This window comes from Dermacentor variabilis, chromosome 2 (genome assembly GCF_050947875.1).
Source record: "Dermacentor variabilis isolate Ectoservices chromosome 2, ASM5094787v1, whole genome shotgun sequence".
NCBI lineage: Eukaryota > Metazoa > Arthropoda > Arachnida > Ixodida > Ixodidae > Dermacentor > Dermacentor variabilis.
In genome coordinates, this window is record NC_134569.1 from 254,584,763 (window position 1) to 254,611,267 (window position 26,505).

General features: G+C 45.2%; 1 protein-coding gene across 2 annotated transcripts in view; it reads right to left on the reverse strand.

The window, feature by feature from the left end:
* The window catches only part of LOC142573242 (ATP-binding cassette subfamily C member 4-like), a 495,730-nt gene that overhangs the window by 364,269 nt on the left and 104,956 nt on the right, over nt 1-26,505 (reverse strand). The window contains exon 5 of one of the 2 annotated variants that reach the window (XM_075682846.1): nt 3,753-3,842. The exons of the other annotated variant lie outside the window; for it this stretch is intronic. Coding sequence (XP_075538961.1) covers nt 3,753-3,842 — 90 coding nt within the window. The remainder of the gene's footprint in view (nt 1-3,752; nt 3,843-26,505) is intronic. 2 annotated transcript variants of the gene reach the window in all.

Genomic DNA, 26,505 nt, shown 5'->3' on the forward strand with positions numbered 1-26,505 from the left:
AGTATTGGTCTCCGAAATAATTTAGAACACTGGGACTCTCTATCGCGTACCTAAGTTAAGTGGACGGTTGTTTTTGCGTTTCACCCCATCAAAATGTGGCCGCGGTGGCCGGGATTTGATCACGCGACCTCGTGCTTACCAGCGCCACATCAAAGCCACTAAGCAACCATGGCCTGGCGCAACTTACCTAATTTCCCATTTATGAAGAGTGCGGAGGTACTGTGCACGTGTATGCCAACGGTTCTTTCACACCATATGCCTCCAATGCTGCCTTCGTCATCTTACATGTGATCATCACTCGGCCGTTTAAAATAGACCTTAGGTCAGCATCAAATGGCGCAGAACTTTTCACAATCCTGGAGGCATTTCGATATCTTTCCTAGGAACATCCCTGCGCATGGACAATATTCTACAATTCTAAGCCAGCTCTTCAGACTATTGACGGCGTCGTGAGACGGGGCCCGCATTGCTCATTAGCTCGAGAAATTAGAGAGCAGCTGGACTATGCAAATATAAATGGCAACAATATAATCTTTCCGTGGATACCTGCACTCTGTGGCTTGAACGGGAATGAACAGGGGGGCGCTAAAGCCAAAACTGCTCGGAATATTACTTCTGAAGTGCGCGTTGAGTTGTAACGAACAGACGCAAATGCCCTACTTTATTACTTGATAGCAACTCTAGGCTGGAGCACTGCACCAAACCAGGTCGACGACATAGACGAGTCCATAAGTGTGACCCAGAAAGGAAAATTCGTGTGCCTCAGAAGCTCAAAAGAAGCGAAACAAGCATGGTGCACTGGACTCGCCTTGGTGTCGCATTCAGCAAGCGCTATAGACACCTCATAGGCTGCAGTGACAATAGGTCAAATTGTGAACACCGCCAGGTGCCAGAAACACTACATCACATGTTTTATATTTGCCCCGTGTTCGCGCAAGAATGACAAAAGCTGATCTCTTCAAACGCAAACGCTGATCAGAGGGCGCTATCAGCTAAGCGAGCTCCATTTCGGTCCTTCGCCTAATGCAAACAGCGCAGTCTTGATTACAAGGGCCACTATAGCTTTAGGCACTGGGCTAGACGCGAAGCTTTAGAGATACCACACCTTCTTTCCATATGACCATCATCATTCAGCAGCCTTTTCCTCCCCGCCCTTTTCCACAGTGTCGAGCAGCAGGGCAGAGGAAGAGCTCAGACCAGCCTCTCTACCTTTCTGTAAATATTTGTTTTCTCTATCTGCGCCCGTCCTGTTTACTTGTTCATTGTTCATGTGTGCTTAACCGCACTGTCCTGCCTATATTTAAAGAATGAGCCAACCAGCCAAACCAAATTTTTATTCCAATATATTTCTGAGTCCCTTTTGCTCTAAAGATGCGTGCTAATTTATTGCTCCCTGTTCTTATTTTCCTAACTATGCGACAATTGGCAGATAAATGACAGTGCCTGGCCTAGCTTCAAGAAATCCATTCATTTTTGTTTTTATAGGGAGGAGCAGGCGGTGAACAAGCATCCGCCTACTGACTGCCACTACTTGCTTCCCAGCCTTTGCTGGATGCTTTGATAAATTTGGATCGCGAAGGTCCATACTGACGCAGGTGACCTTGTCATGGGCTCTGTACTAACGCAACATCAACGTGGACAGCATCGTTATAGGCGTTATCGCGCATCTTTCTTTCTTCCGGTGAAAGAAAAAAACGAATCTACCATAAGGAGAGTGCAGCGCTAGCGAGCAGTCTGTCGCCAAATTTCACCCCTATCCCTCAGGCAGACCCTTCGATTACGTGACGTCGTGCCTTCAGTGAAGACCGCGCTTTTTGCTTTGTCTTGTCCGTCAGAAATCTCACGGGTCTCTGTGGGCTTCAAGAATACTCGTACTCTATCGTTTTAGAACTCTGGCTGTTTTTATAAGGATGTCGATTGCCTCACCCTCTACCCGGTAGATATCCCGAACGTGACCGGGGCAGCTCCAGCCTTTCAGTTCTTGTCATCCCGAAACTTTTTTGACATTTCTGACGAACAACGCCGTTACGAAGCTCTACGCAAAATCAACTATGTCAATTCTCAGGCGCTTGATGCTTCTCGCCATTTTTTTCTATTCCGAGATAACACCTGATAGAGATCGTAGGGAGAGGCTTTCGTCCTGTAGTTGACATAAGATATGATGATGATGATGATGATGATGATGATGATGATGATGATGAAGAAGAAATTTGTCTCACTTTTATTCCTACAGGCATTCCTCTGGTTGTCCTGCGCAGACTTCAGAATGCGCCAATGGCAAGACACCTTGACATGCCACCCCCACACGACCCAACACGACCCGGAGCAGCAGATTCTCACCTCTCAGTTATTCGTCACGTGGGCTCCCTCGACCTTTATCAAGGCCGTAAATACCCACCTGCTGGCTATGTTCATGCTCTCGACATCTGATACGAAAGGAACTTGATCATCTCCATTACTTTGCCTGTTTGGCTGGTCATCTCCAGAAAACAATTGAATTGCCACCGCGAAAGACTATGTCGCGCGGTTTGCAATCCGTGTGCTTCCAACCACCGGGGTCGCAGATTTGCAACTCCATCAATACTCCCAGCGCGAGGCTACCCGCCAACTTCAAAAATACAACGCTAGACACGTGCTTTCGAAGCTATTGTCGATATTCTAAAGTCTAGCTCGAAGCATCAGACGCTGACATCGGCCTGCCATCCACGCACGAATGACTCGATAGAGTGCCCGAACCCAAAGGCTACCAATATACTGGCAGTGAATTTGTGCGTCAAGCACTAAGTTGGCGACGCTGCGTTGCCCTTTCAAGTATATATAATTTAAGTACAAACGCTTCCAGGCATGCTAGTGCTGGCTCTTGGCCTTTTTTTCTCCACAAAACCCTACACTGCCGTCTTCCGCGAGCCTCTACCATCGGTCTGAATACGCTGGATGTGCTGCAACATCACCACGACCATACAGATCAAATAAGCTACTCTCCATTTTTCTTCTCACAGCTCTACCAGCAGTTTAACCACCCAGTCTGTACATAGGCAGATTTGTATCCTCTGTGTCCAGCATCCGTGTCGGTCTTCCGCAAAGCTTCTCTTCTAGCAGTACACTGGCCCATATTGCATGTGCGGCCAAGTGATCAGCGCCGCGCATGAAATCGCTTCATTGATTCCTGGTTCCCATTGGCTCATCCCGTCGCAGACATCCTACATACCTGAACCTTAATAGCGTTCCGAACACCTTTTAACAATCTGCCCCTGTATGCTGTCCTTCTGACACGCTCGGCAACGCCGAGTTGGCGCTTCCGCCAACGGAGAGTAACATGAGCACGACGAAGAACTCATCCCGAAGAAAAAGCAGCTGAAGGGTATCCGAGAAGAAAAAGGACGAAGGGGTCCTCCATCTTTCTTGTGGTGGCCCGTCACATTGTCTCCATGTAGTAAATAGTGCAAATAAACCACCGTCCGCAGCAATATCTAGCCGATCGACAAGACATGGAGGTTGCATGTCAAACATTCGTCAGCTTTGTTACGCTTCTTACATATAAGTGTTATATATTATAATATAATATAACAATAAAATATACATAAAATAAGTGTTATATTATTAAACTAGACCACCTTCGCCGTTCTCATGCGAATTTTTCTTATTACCTGCTGCAGGCTGCTACGACTTCTGCAGTTCCGTGTTTCAGGGTGCTTCCGCCTTGTCAAAAAATGAAAAGAACCAATGCAATAAAAGAAAATATTACTCCTTACCTGGTCAAACCTATTCACGTCATTAGAAAGCAGGTTGACCATTTGTCCGACGGCTGTCTTTGACAGTGCTGCCTGGCTCAAACGCAGTGCCTGAAATAAAAATGTGTTCTTAAGTACTGTACAGATGACTCTCGCCCAGCTACTCTCTCAGGCCTACTAAATGTATTGTGGAGATCTGAAGTGAAGGCGCTAAAATGACGGAGGACAAAGAAGAAACACACATACACACTGGGCGCCACTTCCAACAATGTTTAATCAGGAAAAAACGCCACTGATTTATACTAGGAGCGCTATCACAGTTTGTCAGGGCGCATTCGCGTTCAGGTATAGCAGTTCTTTGCGTCACAGTGATATGGATGCAACACTTACGCAGTTATCAGCTGCTTCAATGATTCTTTTGGCCTCAATTATTAACCTAACCCATTTGTCATGGCTTCGGGCAACCACAGCGCAGGCGTGGAAGTCTGGCTTACATTTGCAATTTCTACAATGAATTGCCAGGTTGCCCTCCCTCCCATTGTTCACTTTATTATTGTGTTGCCTCAGCCTGTCATTCAGGCACTGCTCCGTTTGGCCCACGTACTTTCTACCACAATCTAAAGGAATCTCATAAACAACTCCTTCCTGACATTCTACGTATTTGTTATCGTGTTTAGTAGCACAGGCCGGTGCCTTGCGGGAATAAGGGTTTATCCTTCTACAGAGCTTAGAGAGCTTGCACGGGGCAGAAAACACGACATTTACGTTAGCTCGCTTTGCAATCTTTTTCAAATTATGCGACATGCGGTGTATGTAGGGTATGACAGCAACTTTTTCTTTTTAGCGGGGTGACTCCTGGTCCGGTTGGCGGATTAGCGACTTCTTCAGGATTGTTTCCGCTACGGACACTAAAACAGGTTGCGCGTAGCCTGCCTCTTCCAGGCGGTCAATCTGCTTAAGAAAATTCCCCGCAGCTCGATGTGGACAGGACTCCAGAAAAACATTCAGCAGGCACATGTTAGCAATGCTGCGTTTAACTAGCTTAGAGTGAGAGGAACTAAAAGGTAGCAGAGGTTTAGTAGCCCGAGGTTCATACTGCCAACAGACGTGGTTACTTGCTAAAAACAATCTAAGATCTAAAAACCTGATAGAAGAATCTACCAAAAGTTCGTGGGTCACTTCAATGGGGGATAAAGTCTGCCTGAAGGTTGTCAATGTTTGACTAACGACCAAGTCGGCATCGCTGCAATTTTTGTCTACCAAAATTAGGAAGTCGTCAACAAATCTAAGAACTTTCACTACGCTACTACCCTCGAGACTGCTAGGAATAGTTCTGCCAGCACGAGCTAAAAATAAGTCACTCAGGATCGGAGCTAAACACGACCCTATGCAGACACCGCTCTTTTGCAGGTACAAACGACTGTCCCATTCAATATAGGTGGAAGCCAGATAAAGTTCTAGCATAGCCAAGAATTTGTCTTCCGGAATACCAGATTCGTTCTGAAAAGCTAGGGAGCCGAAACTATCAATGCCTTCCTGGACGCACTGAAGCAATCCTGCTTTTGGCATGCTATAATATAGATCTTTCAGATCTACAGAAAAGGCCTCTCATTCTGTTTTTGTCTGTCTTCACAAGTGTTCGACTACTTGTGCAGAGTCCTTTACCAGGTAAGGGTCGGCTCCTGTTAGAAGCTTCAGCCTTTCTAACAGAAACGCAGCTAAACAGTTCTGCCACGTATTGCGCTCCGACACAATAACCCTTAGAGGGCAGTTATCTTTATGGGTCTTGGCGCTGAAGAAGACCTCAAGAGTGCTCACTTTGCTATTTCTAATGTCCCTAGCTAATTTTGACAGGTTCATTTTTTCGCACAGCTTCTTCGCTTCACTTTTCAACTTATTGAGCGATACGTTGTGATGACAATGAAAAATGGAATTTAAAGCTTCCAACGCCTTCACCTTGTAAGTCTCTCGTGGAAAGATGGCAAAGCCGCCTTCTTTGTCCGATGAGATTATGCAGTAGGCGTTCGTCTTCAAATAAGACGCCAGACGATTAATTGAGGGACGACCGGGGTCACACTGGTCCCGTAGAAGAACGTCCACGCCGCTTGAAACGCGCCGATCCATTTCACTCACGGGAGCCAAACTGGACACTTTTCGCACGAGGGAAAGCTTTTCCGGAGCGGTGGTTTTCCGGAGTGTCAAGACAGACAAAAAGAGAATTAGTGGCCTTTTCTGTAGATCTGAAAAATCTATATTAGAGCATGCCAAAAGCAGAATTCCTTCAGTGCGTCCAGGAAGCCATTGCTAGTTTGGGCTCCCTAGCTTTTCAGAACGAATCTGGTATTCCGGAAGACAACTTCTTGGCTATGCTAGAACTTTATCTGGCTTCCACCTATATTGAATGGGACAGTCGTTTGTACCTGCAAAAGAGCGGCGTCTGCATAGGGTCGTGTTTAGCTCTGATCCTGAGTGACTTATTTTTAGCTCGTGCTGGCAGAACCATTTCTAGCAGTCTCGAGGGTAGTAGCGTAGTCAAAGTTCTTAGATTTGTTGAGGACTTCCCAATTTTGGTAGACAAAAATTGCAGCGACGCCGACTTGGTCGTTAGTCAAACATTGACAACCTTCAGGCAGACTTTATCCCCCATTGAAGTGACCCACGAACTTTCGGTAGATTCTTCCATCAGGTTTTTAGATCTTAGATTGTTTTTATCAAGTAACCACGTCTGTTGGCAGTATGAAACTCGGGCTACTAAACCTCTGCTACCTTTTATTTCCTCTCACTCTAAGCTAGTTAAACGCAGCGTTGCTAACAGGTGCCTGCTGAATGTTTTTAAGAAATCCTGTCCACATCGAGCTGCGGGGAGTTTTCTTAAGCAGATTGACCGCCTGGAAGAGGCAGGATACCCGCAACCTGTTTTAGTGTCTGTAGCGGAAACAATCCTGAAGAAGTCGCGAATCCGCCAACCGGACCAGGAGACACCTCGCGAAATAGAAAAAGTTGTTGTCATACCCTACATACACCGCATGTCGCATAATTTGAAAAAGATTGCAAAGTGAGCTAACGTAAATATCGTGTTTTCTGCCCCGTGCAAGCTCTCTAAGCTCTGTAGAAGGACAAACCCTTATTCCCGCAAGGCACCGGCCTGTGCTACTAAACACGATAACAAATACGTAGAATGTCAGGCAGAAGTTGTTTGTGAGATTCCTTTAGATTGTGGTAGAAAGTACGTGGGCCAAACAGAGCAGTGCCTGAATGACAGGCTGAGGTAACACAATAACAAAGTGAACAATGGGAGGGAGGGCCACCTGGCAATTCATTGTAGAAATTGGAAATGTAAGCCAGACTTCCACGCCTGCGCTGTGGTTGCCAGAAGCCATGACAAATGGGTTAGATTAATAATTGAGGCCAAAAGAATCATTGAAGCAGCTGATAACTGCGAAAGTGTTGCATCCCTATCATCATCGTCATCATCATCATCATCATCATCATCATCAGTCTGGTTACGCCCACTACAAGGCAAAGGCCTCTCCCATACTTCTCCAACAACCCCGGTCATGTACTAATCGTAGCCATGCCATGCCTGCAAACTTCTTAATCTCATCCGCCCACCTAACTTTCTGCCTCCCCCTGCTACGCTTCCCTTCCCTTGGTATCCAGTCCGTAACCCTTAATGACCATCGGTTATCTTCCCTCCTCATTACATGTCCTGCCCATGCCCATTTCTTTTTCTTGATTTCAACTAAGATGTCATTAACTCGCGTTTGTTCCCTCACCCAATCTGCTCTTTTCGTATCCCTTAACGTTACACCTATCATTCTTCTTTCCATAGCTGGTTGCGTCGTCCTCAATTTGAGTAGAACCCTTTTCGTAAGCCTCCAGGTTTCTGCCCCGCAGGTGTGTACTGGTAAGACACAGCTATTATATACTCTTCTCTTTAGGGATAATGACAACCTGCTGTTCATGATCTGAGAATGCCTGCCAAACGCACCCCAGCCCATTCTTATTCTTCTGATTATTTCCGTCTCTGATCCGGATCCGCCATCACTACCTGCCCTAAGTAGATGTATTCCCTGACGACTTCCAGTGCCTCGTTGCCTATTGTAAATTGCTGTTATCTTCCGAGACTGTTAAGCATTACTTTAGTTTTCTGCAGATTAATTTTTAGACCCACTCTTCTGCTGTGCCTCTCCAGGTCAGTGAGCATGCATTGCAATTGGTCCCCTGAGTTACTAAGCAAGGCAATATCATCAGCGAATCGCAAGTTACTAAGGTATTCTCCATTAACTTTTATCCCCAATTCTTCCCAATCCAGGTCTCTGAATACCTCCTGTAAACACGCTGTGAATAGCATTGGAGATATCGTATCTCCCTGCCTGACGCCTTCCATTATTGGGATTTTGTTGCTTGCTTTATACAGGACTACGGTGGCTGTGGAGCCGCTATAGATATCTTTCAGTATTTTTACATACGGCTCGTCTACACCCTGATTTCGTAATGCCTCTATGACTGCTGAGGTTTCGACAGAATCAAACGCTTTCTCGTAATCAATGAAAGCTATATATAAGGGTTGGTTATATTCCGCACATTTCTCTATCACCTGACTGATAGTGTGAATATGATCTATTGTTGAGTAGCCTTTAGGGAATCCTGCCTGGTCCTTTAATTGACAGAAGTCTAAGGTGTTCCTGATTCTATTTGCAATTACCTTAGTAAATAGTTTGTAGGCAACAGACAGTAAGCTGATCGGTCTATAATTTTTCAAGTCTTTGGCGCCCCCTTTCTTATGGATTAGGATTATGTTAGCGTTCTTCCAAGATTCCGGTACGCTCGAGGTCATAAGGCATTGCGTATACAGGGTGGCCAGTTTCTCTAGAAAAATCTGTCCACCATCCTTCAACAAATATGTTGTTAGCTGATCCTCCCCAGCTGCCTTCCCCCTTTGCATATCTCCCAAGCCTTTCTTTACTTCTTCCAGCGTTACCTTTGGGATTTCGAATTCCTCTGGACTAATTTCTCTTCCATTATCGTCGAGGGTGCCACTGGTACTGTATAAATCTCTATAGAAATCCTCAGCCACTTGAACTATCTCATCCATATTAGTAATGATATTGCCGGCTTTGTCTCTTAACGCCTACATCTGATTCTTGCAATTCCTAGTTTCTTCTTCACTGTTTTTAGGCTTCCTCCGTTCCTGAGAGCATGTTCAATTCTATCCATATTATACTTCGTTATGTCAGCTGTCTTACGCTTGTTGATTAACTTCGAAAGTTCTGCCAGTTCTATTCTAGCTGTAGGGTTAGATGCTTTCATACATTGGCGTTTCTTGATCAGATCTTTCGTCTCCTGCGATAGTTTGCTGGTATCCTGCCTAACGGAGTTACCACCGACTTCAATTGCACACTCCTTAATGATGCCTACAAGATTGTCGTTCATTGCTTCAACACTAAGGTCCTCTTCCGGATTTAAGGCCGAATACCTGTTCTGTAGCTTGATCTTGAATTCCTCTATTTTCCGTCTCACCGTTAACTCATTAATCGGCTTCTTATGTACTAGTTTCTTCCATTCCCTCCTCAGGTCTAGGCTAATTCAAGTTCTTACCATCCTGTGGTCACTGCAGCGCACCTTGCCGAGCACGTCCACATCTTGTATGATGCCAGGGTTAGCGCAGAGTATGAAGTCTATTTCATTTCTAGTCTCGCCGTTCGGGCTCCTCCAGGTCCACTTTCGGCTGTACCGCTTGCGGATGAAGGTATTCATTATCCTCATATTATTCTGTTCCGCAAACTCTACTAATAACTCTCCCCTGCTATTCCTAGTGCCTATGCAATATTCCCCCACTGCCTTGTCTCCAGCCTGCTTCTTGCCTACCTTGGCATTGAAGTCGCCCATTAGTATAGTGTATTTAGTTTTCACTCTCCCCATCGCCGATTCCACGTCTTCATAGAAGCTTTCGACTTCCTGGTCATCATGACTGGATGTAGGGGAGTAGACCTGTACAGTCTTCATTTTGTACCTCTTATTAAGTTTCACAACTAGACCTGCCACCCTCTCATTAATGCTATAGAGTTCCTGTATGTTACCGGCTATATTCTTATTAATCAGGAATCCGACGCCTAGTTCTCTTCTCTCCGCTAAGCCCCGGTAGCGCAGGACGTGCCCGCTTTTTAGCACTGTGTAGGCTTCTTTCAGCCTCCTAACTTCACTGAGCCCTATTATATCCCATTTACTGCCCTCTAATTCCTCCAATAGCACTGCTATACTCGCCTCACTAGATAACGTTCTAGCGTTAAACGTTGCCAGGTTCATATTCCAATGGCGGCCTGTTCGGAGCCAGTGATTCATAGCACCCTCTGCTGCGTCGCAGGTCTGACCGCCGCCGTGGTCAGTTGCTTCGCAGCTGCTGGGGACTGAGGGCCGGGGTTTGATTGTTGTGTTCATATAGGAGGTTGTGGCCAAGTACTGCACCAGGGTGGCCAATCCGGCTCTGGTGAGGGGAGTGCGTTACCGGTTCTGGTCACCGGGATCAGGCCGCACTCCAGGCCTGTTTGTGCAATTTTATCAACACGCGGATTTTTTTTTTAATCCGGTGGAAAATTGCCGGCACCGGGATTCGAACCATGGACCTCTTGCACGCGAAGCGGGTGTTCTACCTCTACGCCACCGCTGGAAACCGCTGCACAGTAAGTCATTGATGTATATTAAAAATAGAAGTGGTCCAAGAACAGACCCCTGAGGGACACCTGATGATACCGGAAGGTTGACGGAGGACTGGTCGTTGATAGTGACGAATTGCTCGCGGTCAGTGAGGAACGTTTCTAGCCGTTTTAATACATCCATGTCTAACTTCCAGAAAGAAAGTTTATGTAATAAGTGACGGTGAAGGACTTTGTCAAAAGCTTTTTCATAGTCGAGGAAGATAGCATCAGTTTGTTTATTAGTCAAGATTCGCATGAAGGTCGTGAATGAAAAGAGCCAGTTGGGTCTCGCAAGAAAAGCTCTCATGAAATCCATGCTGTGCAGGATAAAAAAAGTTGTTGGCTTCTATATGGTCCATGATGAGTGAGTAAATGATGTGCTCCATTATCTTACAAGGAAGACTCGTTAGGGAGATGGGGTGATAATTTAGTGGGTTATTCCTGTTGCCTCCCTTGTAGATAGGAATGATCTTTCCTGCTATCCACTCATAATGGATGCAACCTGCTGAAAGTAACTGAGAAAATAAGAGACACAAAAATGCAGCTGAGATATGCTTAGTATTTTTTAACAGTTTCGAGTTAATACCATCGACACAGGTGGATGAAGATACTTTGAGGTTATCAATTACTTTAGAGATACCATCTACGGAGAACGTGATGGCCGGCATTACAGGTACTATGTTACTAGACATTAATGGTAGGGGAGAACTAGTATCGTTAGTAAAAACTGAGGCGAAGGCATCACTGAACGAAAGGGCGCAGTCGGTATCAGTCATATCCCCAGAATCGTCAGCGAGAGTTATAGCGCGAGTTTTGTTACATAAGTTATAATGGCAACAATTATAACGGAATTATATAATCGGCAATTTCGATTATATAGTAAAAGCAGCAGAAGAATTCTATACAGACACATACAGTACCTAGAGCAGCCATTCAACCATCACTAGAAGCAGTGATGAACAGGATACAGAGCCTCCATAACTACGCAGGAAGTTAGAAGGGCCGTGCAAGACATGTCCTGGAGAAAAGCAGCGCGAGAGAACATGGAATAACAGATTTAATCGAAGATGCAGGAGATATTACGCTTGAAAAACTTGCGGTCCTTTATACGCAACGCCTCACGACTTAAGTGTTCCAAAGAGTTGGAAGAATGCCAGCACTATACACTATACTAATACATAAGAAGGGAGTCATTGCAAGAATTGAATTATATGCCCATTAGCTTGTATTGTATTGTACAGTATTCATACTTTCAGTATTCAGTATTCAGTATTCTTTCAGTGTTCAGTATTGTATAAAATATTGAGCAAGACAATTTCCAATAAGCGCAACACTCGACTCCAACCAACCAAGAGAACAGGCTTGCTTCAGGAAGGGATATTCTACAATGGATCCGATCCATGTCATTAATGAGGTAATCGAGAAATATGCAGAGTACAATCATCCTCTCTATATGGCTGTCATAGATTATGAGAAGGCATTTGATTCAGTAGAGACAACACGAGTCATAGAGGCATTACCTTAATCAAGGAGTACAGGAGGCATACGTGAATATTTTGGGAAATATCTACAAAGATTCCATAGCCTTGGCCCGCCACAAGAAAAGTAGAAAGTTACCTACCAATAATGGAGTCGGGCAAGCAGACACAATCTCTCCAATACTATTCACTGCGTGCTTGGAAGAAATGTTCAACCTATTAAACTGGGAAGGCTTAAGAGTGAGGATCAATGGCGAATATCTTGGCAACCTTCGGTTTGCAGATGACATTGTCTTGTTCAGCAACACTGGGGAGGAATTATAACAAATGATTGAAGACCTTGAGAGGAAGCTTTAGCACGGGCCCACCTCCGATGAAGCCTACTCAAATACATGTAAAACACAATAATGTTTTTCTGAATTAACCTCTGGACCGATTTTGATGAAATTTACTGCATTTGAGAGAGAAAGCTAAATTCTAGTGACTGTTTTTTGATTTATTTTTTTTATTCCCAAATACTGTTGGCCGTATTGGCCGTAACAGGGTGGGTACAGCTGCTTTGCACATAGCGTAAAAAAAAGAAAGCACTTTACAAACGTAAATTGGACATGAAGCAATGAATGTTGGAAATACAATGCGAAACAAATAATGAAATACAAAAACAATAGTTTGGCTAAGAAATACATGTTTCTAACATTGTGACAGTGATATTGGAAGCAGCATGAAAGAAAGACTATTGTATGTATTTCTAGAATAGTGTGACAATGTTTGCACGGCACCACTAAGATTAAAATTCATAAAAGGTTTTTAACGTGTTCCTCAAAGATTTCAATGCTACTCGACTGCAAAACAGACGCTGGCAAACTGTTCCATTCCTTAATCGTTCGCGGAAAAAAATGAGTAAGCGTACATGTCCAGATATGCTTTTGGAATGGAGAACATGCAATGATTGCTTGATCTGACGTTTCTAGCCTGCCTGGGAGCAAGATAGGACGTGGTTTCAATATTGAAGTGACCTTTCGACAACAAAAAAAGAAATTTAAGTCCAGCTAACTTCCGCCGTTGAGCCAGTGGAGGCAAATCAAGCAACCGAAGCATTTCGGAAACAGAGTCAGTACGATAATACCGGGAAAGAATGAACCTTGCAGATTTTCTCTGTATCTTCTCAATGCGGTTTATTATTCCTGATTGAAACGGATCCCAAATGACACTGGCATACTCTAATGTTGGTCTAATGTAAGTTAAATATGCAAGTAGTTTGACGGGTGTCGTTGCTAGCTTTAATTTTCGGCGAAGGAACCATAACTTTTTTTCTGCAGCTCCACAAATTCTGTCTATGTGTGATTTCCAACTTAAGTCTCTCGAAATTGTTAAACCTAGGTATTTTATCGTTTCAGCTTCGGTAAGAATTGTTGAGTTCATCTCATAATTACACTCAATAACATGCTTTGTTTTGTTTGTAACTCTGAGCATGACTGATTTAGATTCGTTAATTTTCATTTTATTTTTTGCAGCCCAGACTTCTACAGCTTTAAGGGCTTGACTAAGTGACGCCTGATCGCTTTGGTTATTGATTTCACGATATAATAAACAATCGTCTGCAAATAACCGGATGGTTATGTCGTTACTTATGTTATGAGCAATATCATTTATGTAAACTAGGAAAAGAAGTGGTCCTAAAACGGATCCCTGTGGAACGCCTGAGGTTATTTTTAATTGGTTAGATTTGTTACCATTTATTTGAACGTATTGTGTCCGATCTGTAAGATATGAGCGGATCCACATAACAACGTCATAATTTATATTCATTTCCATCAGCTTTTTTAATTAATTCATTATGTACAACCAGATCGAAAGCCTTCGAGTAATCTAAAAATATAGCGTCGACCTGCTTTCTATTGTTCAAGGAAGCTGAAAAATCGTTGATCGTTTCTATCAACTGTGGGACAGTCGAAAGGTGCTGTCTAAACCCGTACTGGTTGGGAAAAAAAGCTTTCTTGTCTTCAAGGTAGGTGTAGATTGACTTTGAAACTATGTGTTCAAGTAGCTTGCAGCATACACACGTGAGTGAAATTGGCCGGTAGTTTCCAATATGTTGCCTTTCACCAAACTTGTGAACCGGAACCACTTTTGCGACCAGCCAATCATCTGGGACCCGTTTTTGTTTCAGCGAAGAACTAAAAATGATCTCTAGATAGTGAGCTACCCATTCCGCATATCTGCGCAGAAAGGCATTTGGTATGCCGTCTGGACCTACAGATTTCTTATCGTTAATTTTAAGCAAAAGAGCTACAATGCCTTCATGCAAAACCTGAACATTAGGCATTGGTGATGTGTACGGGGATTCTAGAGAGAGGAGAGAAAGACCATCTGCAGAAGGGTCAGTAAAGACAGATTGAAAAAAATAACTAAAACATACTGCCATACGCAAGTTGTCCGACACAAGTTCGTCCTTAGCGACAATGACACTTGGACCTTCGTTATTATGCGACAAATGGCGCCAAAAACGGTGCGGATCGTGCTTCATAAAATTAGTTAATGTCACGTCATAGTAATTTGTTTTAGCAGCAGCCATATTTCTGCGCAATATAGAGCTTAGCGCCGAAATTTTATTATGATCTTTGTTTGACTTCTGTCTCTCACGGTTGATTTTCCGCTTTAAATGTATAATTTCGCGGGTTATCCACGGGTTCCGTTTATTTATTTTCTTCTTTCGAGTTGGCACGAATCTGTTAACGCAGTAAAAAACAATATCTTTAAACGCAATCCACATCGCATTGAAGTCATCCATTGAAGTGAATTCATCAAAACACAGCGAAAGATGATCAACAATGCTTGTGTCATCGGCTCTATCGAAGCACAGAACATGCGTAGTACTACCAGCCTTCGGGTGTACAGCGGTAGACTTTATCTCCACATAAACTAGCTTATGATCCGAGAGGCCGGTTTCAACCGATACGTCGTAGTCTTCAAATCGCCCGTCTAGGAACACCAAGTCTAATACAGATCTTGATTTCCCAACTACGCGTGTGCACTCATGAAATACCTGTTGTAAATCCTTACTGAAAGCTATTTCTAGAAGTAGTTCACAATGGGCATCTTCGCGAGGCTGAGCGCTAAGCGTGGACCAATCAATCCCTGGTAAGTTGAAATCACCAGCAATGATTATGCGACAGCTGCGCTTTTTAAGGCTTTCTAAGTAAAGCTGTATATCTTCAAGATAGGAAATGGGTGATTTAGGCGGTCTATTAACAGTTCCAAGAATTATCCTTGTTTTATCTAGCTTAATTTCCCACCAGATGCTCTCATGTGTTGGAATGCCAGTAATTTGCACACAGTCAATATCGGCCTTGAATACAATAGCAACTCCGCCCCCACGAGCATCGCGGTCTCTTCGTATGATTTTGTAATTAGGTGGTACGAGCTCTTGGTCTTGTATTTCGGGCCGCAGCCATGTTTCGGTTATTGCAAGCACATGGGGATCGTAATTAGCCAGGATATATTCTAAGTCTCCAATGTTGTTTACTAAACTTCTAGCGTTCAAATTGATCAAGCGGAAGGCATTCGAATCCCATTTTGTGTTCCGTCAGTCACCCGTACCATCAGTAGGGCGTCTGTTAGGATACGGAACCTTCACACGGCTGCGCCTTCATTGATCCCACGCGCGCACGTCACAGTTTGTCGTAATTCAAGCGCACGCGATGCCCGTCCTCCCTCTCTTGTTTCGCGGAATCCCAGAGCCTTTTACGCTTCGCCAGCGTTTCTTTCGAAAAATCATCAGAAATGGAGACGCCGCTGCCCTTCAGCTTTCTGCATTGTTTGTAAATTTTAGCTTTTTGCCTAGAGTCGTACAACCTGAGAATTACAGGTGGAGGCCGGGCGCTCTTTTTTCCTATCCGATGTATTCGTTCCACGGTCCCGGCCACGGCGGCCGCATTTCGATGGGGGCGAGATGCGAAAACACCCGTGTGCTTAGATTTAGGTGCACGTTAAAGAACCCCAGGTGGTCAAAATTTCCGGAGTCCTCCACTACGGCGTGCCTCATAATCAGAAAGTGGTTTTGGCACGTAAAACCCCAAATATTATTCTTATTATTATTATCGTTCCACGGTACTCAAGTTGACGCCAAGTTTTTCTTCGAATACACCTTCTAACACTTTCGTTTCAAGGTCAGTTACGGATTCCTTCACGCCTTCTGGTATTCCAAATACCACTACGTTATTCCGCCTACTTCTGTCCTCAAAGCTGTCCATTCTTTCCTGCTGCTGCCGAAGTGTACTCTCTAACTTTTTTACTGTTTTAGACAGTTGAGCAATTGTACTCGCCTGTTCTTTAAATATTTTAAGGCTGTTTTCAACCACCTTTAGCCGCTTGCTCAAGCTGTCTAGATCTGATTGTATTGCCTTTTGGCCATCGCACAATTCCTTCAACATCACCTTCGTTTCTGGCCCAGGGTTCATTTCTACGTCGCCAGACAGCAACAGACATAAAGATGCAAAGCCGGAAAAAATCACTTCTGGGCACGGCAGCACAACAGCAAAATGATTATCATTCTTGTAACCATAAAAATTGTAATATCTAACCTGTTCAAGCAACAGAAGGCGGTCAGGTGACATTGCATACGCTTCGACATCACCCGACAGAACCAACTGCGATAGAACAACCTCGGCACAGTCATATGCAATGGATAAACAAAAGCGTGGGCTCGGCAACGCTAAGAGCGCAGGGTAGCGAGTACGGGGGGCGTATAAAGAAAAGCAATTCGTTACCTGCACGGCAAAAAGACGATGAGTTAGAGCGGAATTGTTGGAAGTTAGAGCGGAACTGTTGGAAGCGGAATTTCTATTAGGGCCTAAATTTTGTTACAAGAATTTTCAAAAATCCAAAAGTTTCAAAAAATAGAAGAACGAAGTCTACAAACTAATATCTCTGCATAAAGAACCCATATTGTGGTTCTGCAAATGGCATCCGTTAGATCATTGAAAGCGGACAAATTCATATGTCACTTTATATCTTACACGAATTTGTCACATTGTGTACAAGGGTTCTGCAAAAGCTGTATTTCCATATTACTAAACTTTTTTAGAAAGCGTTTGATTCAGTCGAAACCTCAGCAGTAATGGAGGCATTATGGAATCAGGGTATAGACGAGCCGTATGTAAACATACTGAAAGATATCTATAACAGCTCCACCACCACTATAGTCCTCCATAAAGAAAGCAACAAAATCCCAAAAAAGAAAGGTGTTAGGCAGGCAGATACGATCTCTCCAATTCTATTCACAGCGTGTTTACAGGAGGTATTCAGAGACCTGGATTGGGAAGAATTGGGGATAACAGTTAATGAAGAATACCTTAGTAACTTGCGATTCGCTGATGATATTGCCTTGCTTAGTAACTCAGGGGACCAATTGCAATGCATGCTCACTGACCTGGAGAGGCAAAGCAGAAGGGTGGGTCTAAAAATTAATCTGGAGAAAACTAAGGTAATGTTTAACAGTCTCGGAAGAGAACAACAGTTTACGATAGGTAGTGAGGCACTGGAAGTGGTAAGGGAATACATCTACTTAAGGCAGGTAGTGACCGCGAATCCGGATCATCAGACTGAAATAAAGAAGAAGAAGAAGAAGAAGAATGGGCTGGGGTGCATTTGGCAGGTATTCTGATATTATGAACAGCAGGTTGCCATTATTCCTCAGGAAAAAAGTATATAACAGCTGTGTCTTACCAGTGCTCACCTACGGGCAGAAACCTGGATGCATACGAAAAGGGTTCTACTTAAATTGAGGACGACGCAATGAGCTATGGAAAGAAGAATGATGGATGTAACGTTAAGGGATAAGAAAAGAGCAGATTGGGTGAGGGAACAAATGCTAGTTAATGACATCTTAGTTGAAATCAAGAAAAAGAAATGGGCATGGGCAGGGCATATAATGAGGAGGGAAGATAACCAATGGTCATTAAGGGTTACGGACTGGATTCCAACGGAAGGGAAGCGTAGCAGGGGGCGGCAGAAAGTTAGATGGGCGGATGACATTAAGAAGTTTGCAGGGACAACATGGCCACAATGAGTACATGACCGGGGTAATTGGAGAAGTATGAAAGAGGCCTTTGCCCTGCAGTTGGCGTAACCAGGCTGATGATGAAATTTTTTTATTCATGTGTAACATATCAATTTTGTCCATTTCAGATGCACTGTTAGATGCAATTCACAGAATTGTGGTATCATTTTTCATTGCTGAGTTACCGAGGTGTAAACATGATAGTTTCATTTCCTGAAAATTTTCAATTTTTGCCAATTTTTAAGAAAGAGCTGATGACCTAAATCGAAAATTTGAAACCAACAGTCACTAAATTTTAAGCTTTCCTTTAAATGCAATAAACCTCGCAAATTCGATTCAGTGGTTGCCGAGAAAATTGAATTCTCCTTATACATGTATTTAGATAGGACCACCCAAGTTAAAGCTTCCTCTTAATACAGAAAGTGTAAGAGTGGGTTGAGATGCAGAAGACAAAGATAATGCTCAATAGCCTGACCAGGGAACAAGAGTTCAGGATCGCGAGTCAGCCTCTAGAGTCTGTGAAGGAGTATGTTTACCTAGGTCAGTTGCTCACAGGGGACCCTGATCAAGAGAAGGAAAATTACAGAAGAATAAAAATGCGTTGGTGTACATACAGCAGACATTGCCAGATCCCGACTGGAAGCTTACCACTATCATTGAAAAGAAAGGTGTACAATCAATGCATTAAAATTAATTAAATTATGGGGTTTTACGTGCCAAAACCACTTTCTGATCATGAGGCACGCCCTAGTGGGGGACTCCGGAAACTTCAACCACCTGGGGTTCTATAACGTGCACCTAAATCTAAGTACACAGGTGTTTTCGCATTTCGCCCCCATCGAAATGCAGCCGCCGTGGCCGGGATTCAATCCCGCAACCTCGTGCTCAGCATCCGAACACCATACCCACTGAGCAACCACGGCGGGTAATCAATGTATTCTACCAGTGCTAGCATATGGGGTAGAAACTTGGAAGTTGACAAAGAAGCTCGAGAACAAGTTAAGGGCCACATAAAGAACGATGGAACGAAAAATGTTAGGCGCAGCATTAACAGACAGGAAGAGAGCGTTGTGGATGAGACAGCGAACCGGGATGACCGAGATTCTAGCTGACATTAAGAGAAAAAATAATGGAGCTTGGCAGGCAATGTGCAGGGAAGATAAGTGGTGAATCATAAGAGTTACAGAATGGCTGCCAACGGAAGGGAAGTGCAGTTGAGGACAGCAGAAAATTAGGCGGGGTGAAAAAATTAAGAAGTATACAGGTACAAGTTATAACAGCTAGCTAGCACAAGACAGGGGTAATTGTAGATCGCCAGGAGAGGCTTTCTTCCGGCTGTGGTCATAAATATAAGCTGCTCATGCTGCTGCTGATGATGATGATCATGATATATATTTATCAGTGAGTTTGCTTTTGATGCACTGTCTTGGCATGCACAGTTGTGCACACAGCACCCAAAAAGGTTTATCTCTAGATACCCGAGCAAGGCTTAGCAATAAATCATTTTATTGTCAGTTTTTATTAGCAAGCAATGCCTTATAAACCTGAACAGATTACTGTTTGATGAAATGGCACTAGTACATCAGTGCACAGCTTCAGGTACATGAAAAAAGTCAGCATCTCTGAAGTGACACAAAGAAATGCAGGAGTGAGTGCTGAATTGGGTTGGTTGGTGCATGTTGCAGGGAACTGAATAGCACAAAAGAATGCATGCGGAGTACAGATGACAGATCGAGCACTGACGAAAGACCAGTCATTATCAACTGTATTATCATATCAACTGCAATACTGTAAAACAAAGTCAATCTCTACAGATATGAGTCCTGCAGTCTTGATTCCCTTCAACATAAAGAACTCTTTCATTTACTTAAACATATGAATAAAGCTAACGACACCACAGTTCATTGTGCTGATCCTGCATTCTGACTAGCAGTGCAACGTCATCGCAGTTAAAATGGACCTCATAGACATTTTCTGCCATCAGTGATGACTACATTTTTGAAAACTGGTCATAACAAGATTATTAAATCAATGACACACTGCGCCAAATGCATCTGGCTTGAAGTCGAGAGTGGCACCTTTTCTATTACGTCAATGAATGATGATGATTTATGGATTTTATTGATGTGAAAGCCAGATACGGCAAGAGAGCGCCAAGCAAAAGATAATGAATGGATTGTTGATGGTAGAATGTGGCAAATTTCAGAGTTGTCAGATTTGTGAATCAGAACTGTGAATGGTAGATGTAACATGGCTGTAGAGAGGCCTAAATATTAATCGCTGTGTGACGAAGAAGATCGGCAGGCTGAAAAGCCCCGTTGCCATCGCGTGGCTCGTACCCAGGTCGTTCGCTGGCTGCGCCCTACCTGCTGGTGCTGAGTTTGTCGCTGCTGCTCTACGAGCCGAATAAACCCCCCTTTACAATTGGTGGAGCTGCTGGATACAACCAGAATTCTGGAACTTCGGAATCGGACACTGCAGCCCGTCTTAATAATACTGGAAGAAGGACCACCACAACCACAACCCGCTGCCCCGGTGACTACCGTGGTCTGCCCTGGCCCGTTGTGTCAACGCGACCCACCCATCTTCAGTGGTACCGAAGACCATGACGTAGAAGACTGGCTCGCTGACTACGACCAGGTGAGCATCCACAACCACTGGGACGACACGAAAAAACTTAATTACATGTCGTTTTATTTGTGCAGTGTTGCCAGCGTGTGGCACCGCAACCACGAACGTGATCTGACGACGTGGACGGCCTTCAAGACTAACATGACAGAGGTATTTGGGCGCCCCGCGGTTTGCAAGCTTCGCGCCGAGCAACGTTTGCGTGGCCGTGTGCAACAGTGCGGGGAGACATTTACCAGCTATATAGAAGATGTTGTCGACCTCTGCAACCGCGTTGACGTCGCAATGGCTGATGCCGAGAAGATCCGCCATATCTTAAAAGGCATTGAAGACGACGCCTTCCAGATGCTGTTGGCGAAAAATCCCTCGACAGCCTCTGAACTCGTCAGTCTCTGTCAAAGCTTCGACGAACTGCGCAAACAACGCGTAGCCACCCGCCAATCTACACCTCAGGCCACTTCTATGTCGAGCTTGGCTGCTGCCCCGGATAACACTTCGCTGCTGCTACAGATCAAGGAGTTCATCCGTGAAGAGGTGGCTTGTCAGCTTTCCTTGATTCCACTTGCACACGGCCAGCCGAGTACTCCGTTGGCGCCCGCTCTCCAATTTGTGATTAAGGAGTAGGTAGCCGACCACATTTCTCTTCAGCAGGCTCCGACGGCCGCTCCCCTGACGTACGCCGAAGTCGCGATGAGACCTGCGCCACAGACCTACGGCCCCCTTTGCCCACCTTTGCGCCCACCCGTATCCCCTCCAGTCCGTCCACTGGTGCACTATGCACGACCTCAAGACCATTGGCGCACGGAAGACAACCGTCCGATTTGTTTTAATTGTCGCCGTGCTGGACACGTGGCACATCACTGTCGCCTGCTTACACCGAATGTCCCGAGCAATGTGCGTCTGTATGCACCACGTTTCCAACAACGCCGCAACTACTCGGACACCTTTGGATCTCCTCCTGCCGTCGACACCGCATTCTCCACCGCTCACCGTTCACCTTCTCCTCGCCGCCACTCGCTTACCCCACGCACAGGCGGCGGAGCCCTTTGCGCCAGGAAAACTAAATATCGCAGTTCAGGAGGCGAGAACTGCAGTGCCAGCGAAATGTATAAGGCCTCACACTTCCCCGAAGAACGTTATTGAAGTCTCAATAGAAGGAACATTGACGCTAGCACTTGTCAACACCGGCGCTGCACTTTCAGCGATAGATGCCCGCATTTGCCGCAAGATAGGAAAAGTGACGACGCCGCTTTCCGGACTGTCTCTTCGAACTGCCATTGCGCAGCACGTCGAGCCATCCGGCGCCTGCACTGCTCGTGTCCCAATTCAGGAGGTCCTCTGGATCATAGAATTCATTGTTGCCATCATGTTCACACGACGTCATATTAGGTTTGGACTTTCTCTCCACACATTATGCGATCATTGACTGCGCCCGCACCGAAATCGAGCTGTTTCAGTTTTCAACCGATATTATCACTGACCATAAGGACCAGTGTCGCAAAATCGCTGTTTCAGTAGACACCGTTATACCTGCCTGGTCTTCCACTCTTGTCAGTATCTCTTGTGACTCTGTAGATGACGGCGCAGTACTCTTCGCTCCGTCCGAACTCTTGGTTCGCCGCCGTGCACTACCACTGCCGTTCGCCGTCCTCGAGTTCAAAGCTGGCGCCTCTCTCATGTGCGTCTCAAACCCATCGGCTGAACCAATTACCTTACGCCGTTGTGAAAGCCTTGGCAGAGCAGAGCCACTGACCTCATCTTCAATATTTGACACGATGGACGACTCCACTTATCTTGCTGCTCTCGAGGCATCGCCTACTCAGTCACTGCCGCGTTCTTTTACACCAGCTATTGCCAGTGACCTTACCACGACGCAGCGCGACGAACTTCTTCGCTTGCTCCAAGGCTTCTCTTCCTCTTTTGATTGCCAAGCAACATCACTCGGCCGCACAACGACTGTTTCGCACACTATCGACACTGGGAGCAATGCACCAATTCGAAAGCGTCCCTACCGAGTATCGGCGACTGAAAGACGCGTTATCAATGACCAGGTGAACGGTATGCTCAATCGCGGCGTCATCCAGCCTCCTAGTAGTCCTTGGGCATCACCAGTCATCCTTGTTAAAAAGAAAGACGGCACCACACGATATTGCGTCGATTATCGACGGCTTAAAAAGATTACCCAGAAGGATGTATACCCGTTGCCACGTATTGACGATGCACTTGACTGTTTGCAAGGAGCGGAGTTTTTTTCCTCCTTAGATCTCCGCTCTGGCTACTGGCAGGTGCACATGGCTGACGCTGACTGTTCGAAAACCGCGTTTGTAACACAGACGGCTTGTATGAATTCACTGTACTGCCGTTCGGTCTGTGCAATGCGCCCGCCACCTTCGAACGCATGATGGACGGCATCCTACGCGGCCTGAAGTGGCATACTTGCCTCTGCTACCTCGACGACGTTGTCGTCTTTTCCCGATTTTCCGACCCATCTTCGGCGTTTACATCAAGTTTTGACCTGTCTCCGGAATGCTGGTCTCCAGCTTAACTTAAAAAAGTGCCGATTTGCAGCTCGAAAACTGACTATATTAGGCCACGTTGTCTCCAAAGAAGGCATTCTTCCTGATCCTGCTAAACTTCGCGCCGTATCCGAATTTCCGAAGCCCACTAACTTGAAAGCACTCCGCAGCTTCATTGGCCTATGCTCTTATTTTCGACGTTTCGTTCGCAATTTCGCTACTGTGATCGCACCACTATACCAACTTCTCCAAGGTGAAAATGAACTTTCTGCTTGGTCGGAAGCCTCTGACAATGCCTTTATGACTCATCGTCACCTACTCGGTCTCCGCCAATCTTGCACTATTTTGATCCAAGCGCACCTACAGAACTTCACACTGGCGCCAGTGGTGATCACTGTCACGCAAAGAACTGCTTTACATGAACGCGAATGCGCCTTGAGAAACTGTGATAGCGTTCCTAGTATAAATCAGTGGCGTTTTTTTCTTATTAAACATTGTTGGAAGTGGCTCCCTGTGTGTATGTGTGTTTCTTCTTTGTGCTCTGTCATTTTAGCGCCTTCACTTCAGATCATGCTTAACCAACACGCCCAACTATCCATCCTAACGTCGTATTGTGGTGTTTTCGCAGGCAGCACTCATCAACGCGTCAGTACTTATCGACGTTAGGTAGACTGAAAAGGGTGCAAATAAGAATTATAGGCTATTGCAACAACAGTTGTCGACGATGCATTTCCGTCCAATGCCAAGCCCTCCTCATTATTTGCGCAGTCTGTCAACAGCAGAAACGCTGACAGAGCTTCAGTATTTGCCATGCGGTGTTTATTGTAGCTTTAATAACTTGATTTCTTTCACTGCTTCAGCAGACAAGATATTTTGGCACAAGTGAAAGCGAAGACCATTGTCTTTAGTCCAGCCCCACAGCGTAAGACCTATTTATGCGTTCAATCTGTTAGCTGAATCAATCGTCCGTTGGTAGCATGTTTGAGGACGCTAATGTAGCTACGCGTAAGAACCCACTCACGTGGTAATTTTTTTAAATCTCGCGCGCTTTCTTTCTAGTCTTACAAAAGCGGAACCACAACAGCTACATTCATAGAGAAATATTACTTCAATATTTCACAAAAAGCAATTCAACTTCATCATTAAAACCTAAGGTCATAGTAAAATCACTTTAGTTTGCTCGGAGAAGAGTAAACATGCAGTACAAATGTGTTTGCGGTTTTGTAACCCAGACGTGCAATTTTGACTCGATAGAAGTGGTTAGCTGAAACACCCTCATCTATACAAAAACCTGTATTACTTCACTTGTGCTGAAAGGTAAATATCCGAACATAAAAAATTAAGGTAGATTAAGGAGGCGGGGTTCCGCATATTGAACAGGGTAAACAAATAGGCTACACAATTCTCTAATCGAAATATCAGTTAACGACTTTTGTTTCCCAGATGCAGCACGGTACTGTAAACGTGCAGGGTGTTTTATTTTAATGCTAACAGTTTTTAAAAATTGCCTGAGGCACATAGCACGAATGTTATTGAGCTGCGATACTCGAAACAAGTAATCACTGAATGAATGTGTGGTTTTGTTGGCTCAAGGGCCAGGAATGGCCAAAGAGCACCATGCCAGTGTTAATGACTTCGCAGTGGAGTGATGAATTATATGAAGGTGATGTGACATGGCAAGCCGTTCAGACGCGCGCGAACGGACCCCGAGTTCGAGCCTATCGCTGACCGATATAGACCTCAGACTCTACCCAGGCGGCACTGCGGAAAAACCCATCGCAGCATTGGCGCGAACTGAGTAGTGCGAGAAGAGCTGTCCGGCAAGCGAAGGTGGATAGGCCACAATGGACTCTCCTCTTTCGGTTGTGTGGAGGCACGGTTTCCTCACAATCAAGGCCCTGGAAAGCTTCTTCTGCCCATCCACGCTTCGGAAAGGGAGGAAGCTCAGCAGGGCGAAGTACGTGTACAATATAAAGGAACTCTCAGGTGTCATTTCGGCGTGCTGCAACTCGCAACTACAGAGAGCATCAGGCTTGTTTATACGCATATCAGCATAAAAATCTAAGCATTTCAAATTGGGCAGCAAACAGCGTGTGAACATAACGAAAGTAAGCTTCCCACAGTGCCTGCGCGCCGCATCTTTCTGCCTCGCAGGAGCTACAGCATCGCTCAGTACCTTTGAAATTTTCGCAGACGCTTCAAGCAACACGCGCGCACAAATTAATATAAATAAACGCAACTTTTTTTACACACGTGAGTTACTTCGCAATTACTCCCCCAGTGCTCCTACAGCAACTGTATTATTCACATTTGAAAAACGCAGTCGAGCAGGCTCAGCACATTGCAGAACGTACTTGTAATTGTATCGGCGCAGGACATATAAAATAGCGAAACTAGAAATGATCTCGCGATACAACGATGCTCTAGAACAGGATATTGAATTCATAAACGAACCACATGTTTGGTTAAACTGACCTGTCACATATGTCCTTTCTACTTGTTGAGTAAAGCGGAGGCGGACGTCTGTTAACAGGTGGAAATATCGATGGCACATACGCAGGGTGGTTCGCAACGTTGTTTTTTCTGCTGCCAACGAAGTGGCGGATGCAGATTCTTGAGTTTCGCTTGGTTGCCACGGTCCTATGTCAGGGCTACGCACGTAACAGAACAACATTATCGCACATTCTCATGCGAGCCGCTGTGTTGTAGAGAATGCAAGTAATTCGATTACCCAACACGTTCAACGGCCGATATCCAGCGCTCTCGTCTTTCCCCTTCATACGAACGCGTTGGAAATCGGTAAAACGGAACGTTGTTATTCAGTCCTTCACGTTCATGGCAATTTACAACACAACAGTAGCGTCGATTGCGGCGTTTCTTCGTAGCGCGCGGAGCTATCGAGGTTGCCGTCGTTTCCGCGATCAGTCTGACGAGTGAGCCAGCAAGCGCTTTATGGCAGTTCGGCGACGCGTCCGAGCAGCGGAGAAATTCAGAGCTCTCTGTCTTGGTGTTAAATGCACAAAACACTGCAATATGGACCAAAATCTAGTTAAATCGTTGTTTCGCAGTCATTAGCTGCATAGGCAACTTAGCAAGGGAGTCGGGCTTGGCACTACTCAATTACTGCCTCTTCGCACCGGCCGGTGGCGCTAGGCGTCTTGCAAAACTCCAGAGTCTGAAGTCCATTATCGCACCGGTAAGAAAGCTGAGGTGATTCGAGCGCTTCCACTTTCCCTATTGTACACAAAAAGTTATGTGGCTCAAATACACGCATTTTAGCTTTCGCCAGCTACCCGCGCCGCCATCGGTCCCCACCGCGCATATCGCATCCGCCGAGTCCGTCTTCACGCTCTCGGCGCGTCTAGGCTCAGGAATCAAGAAGTCTAATAAGGA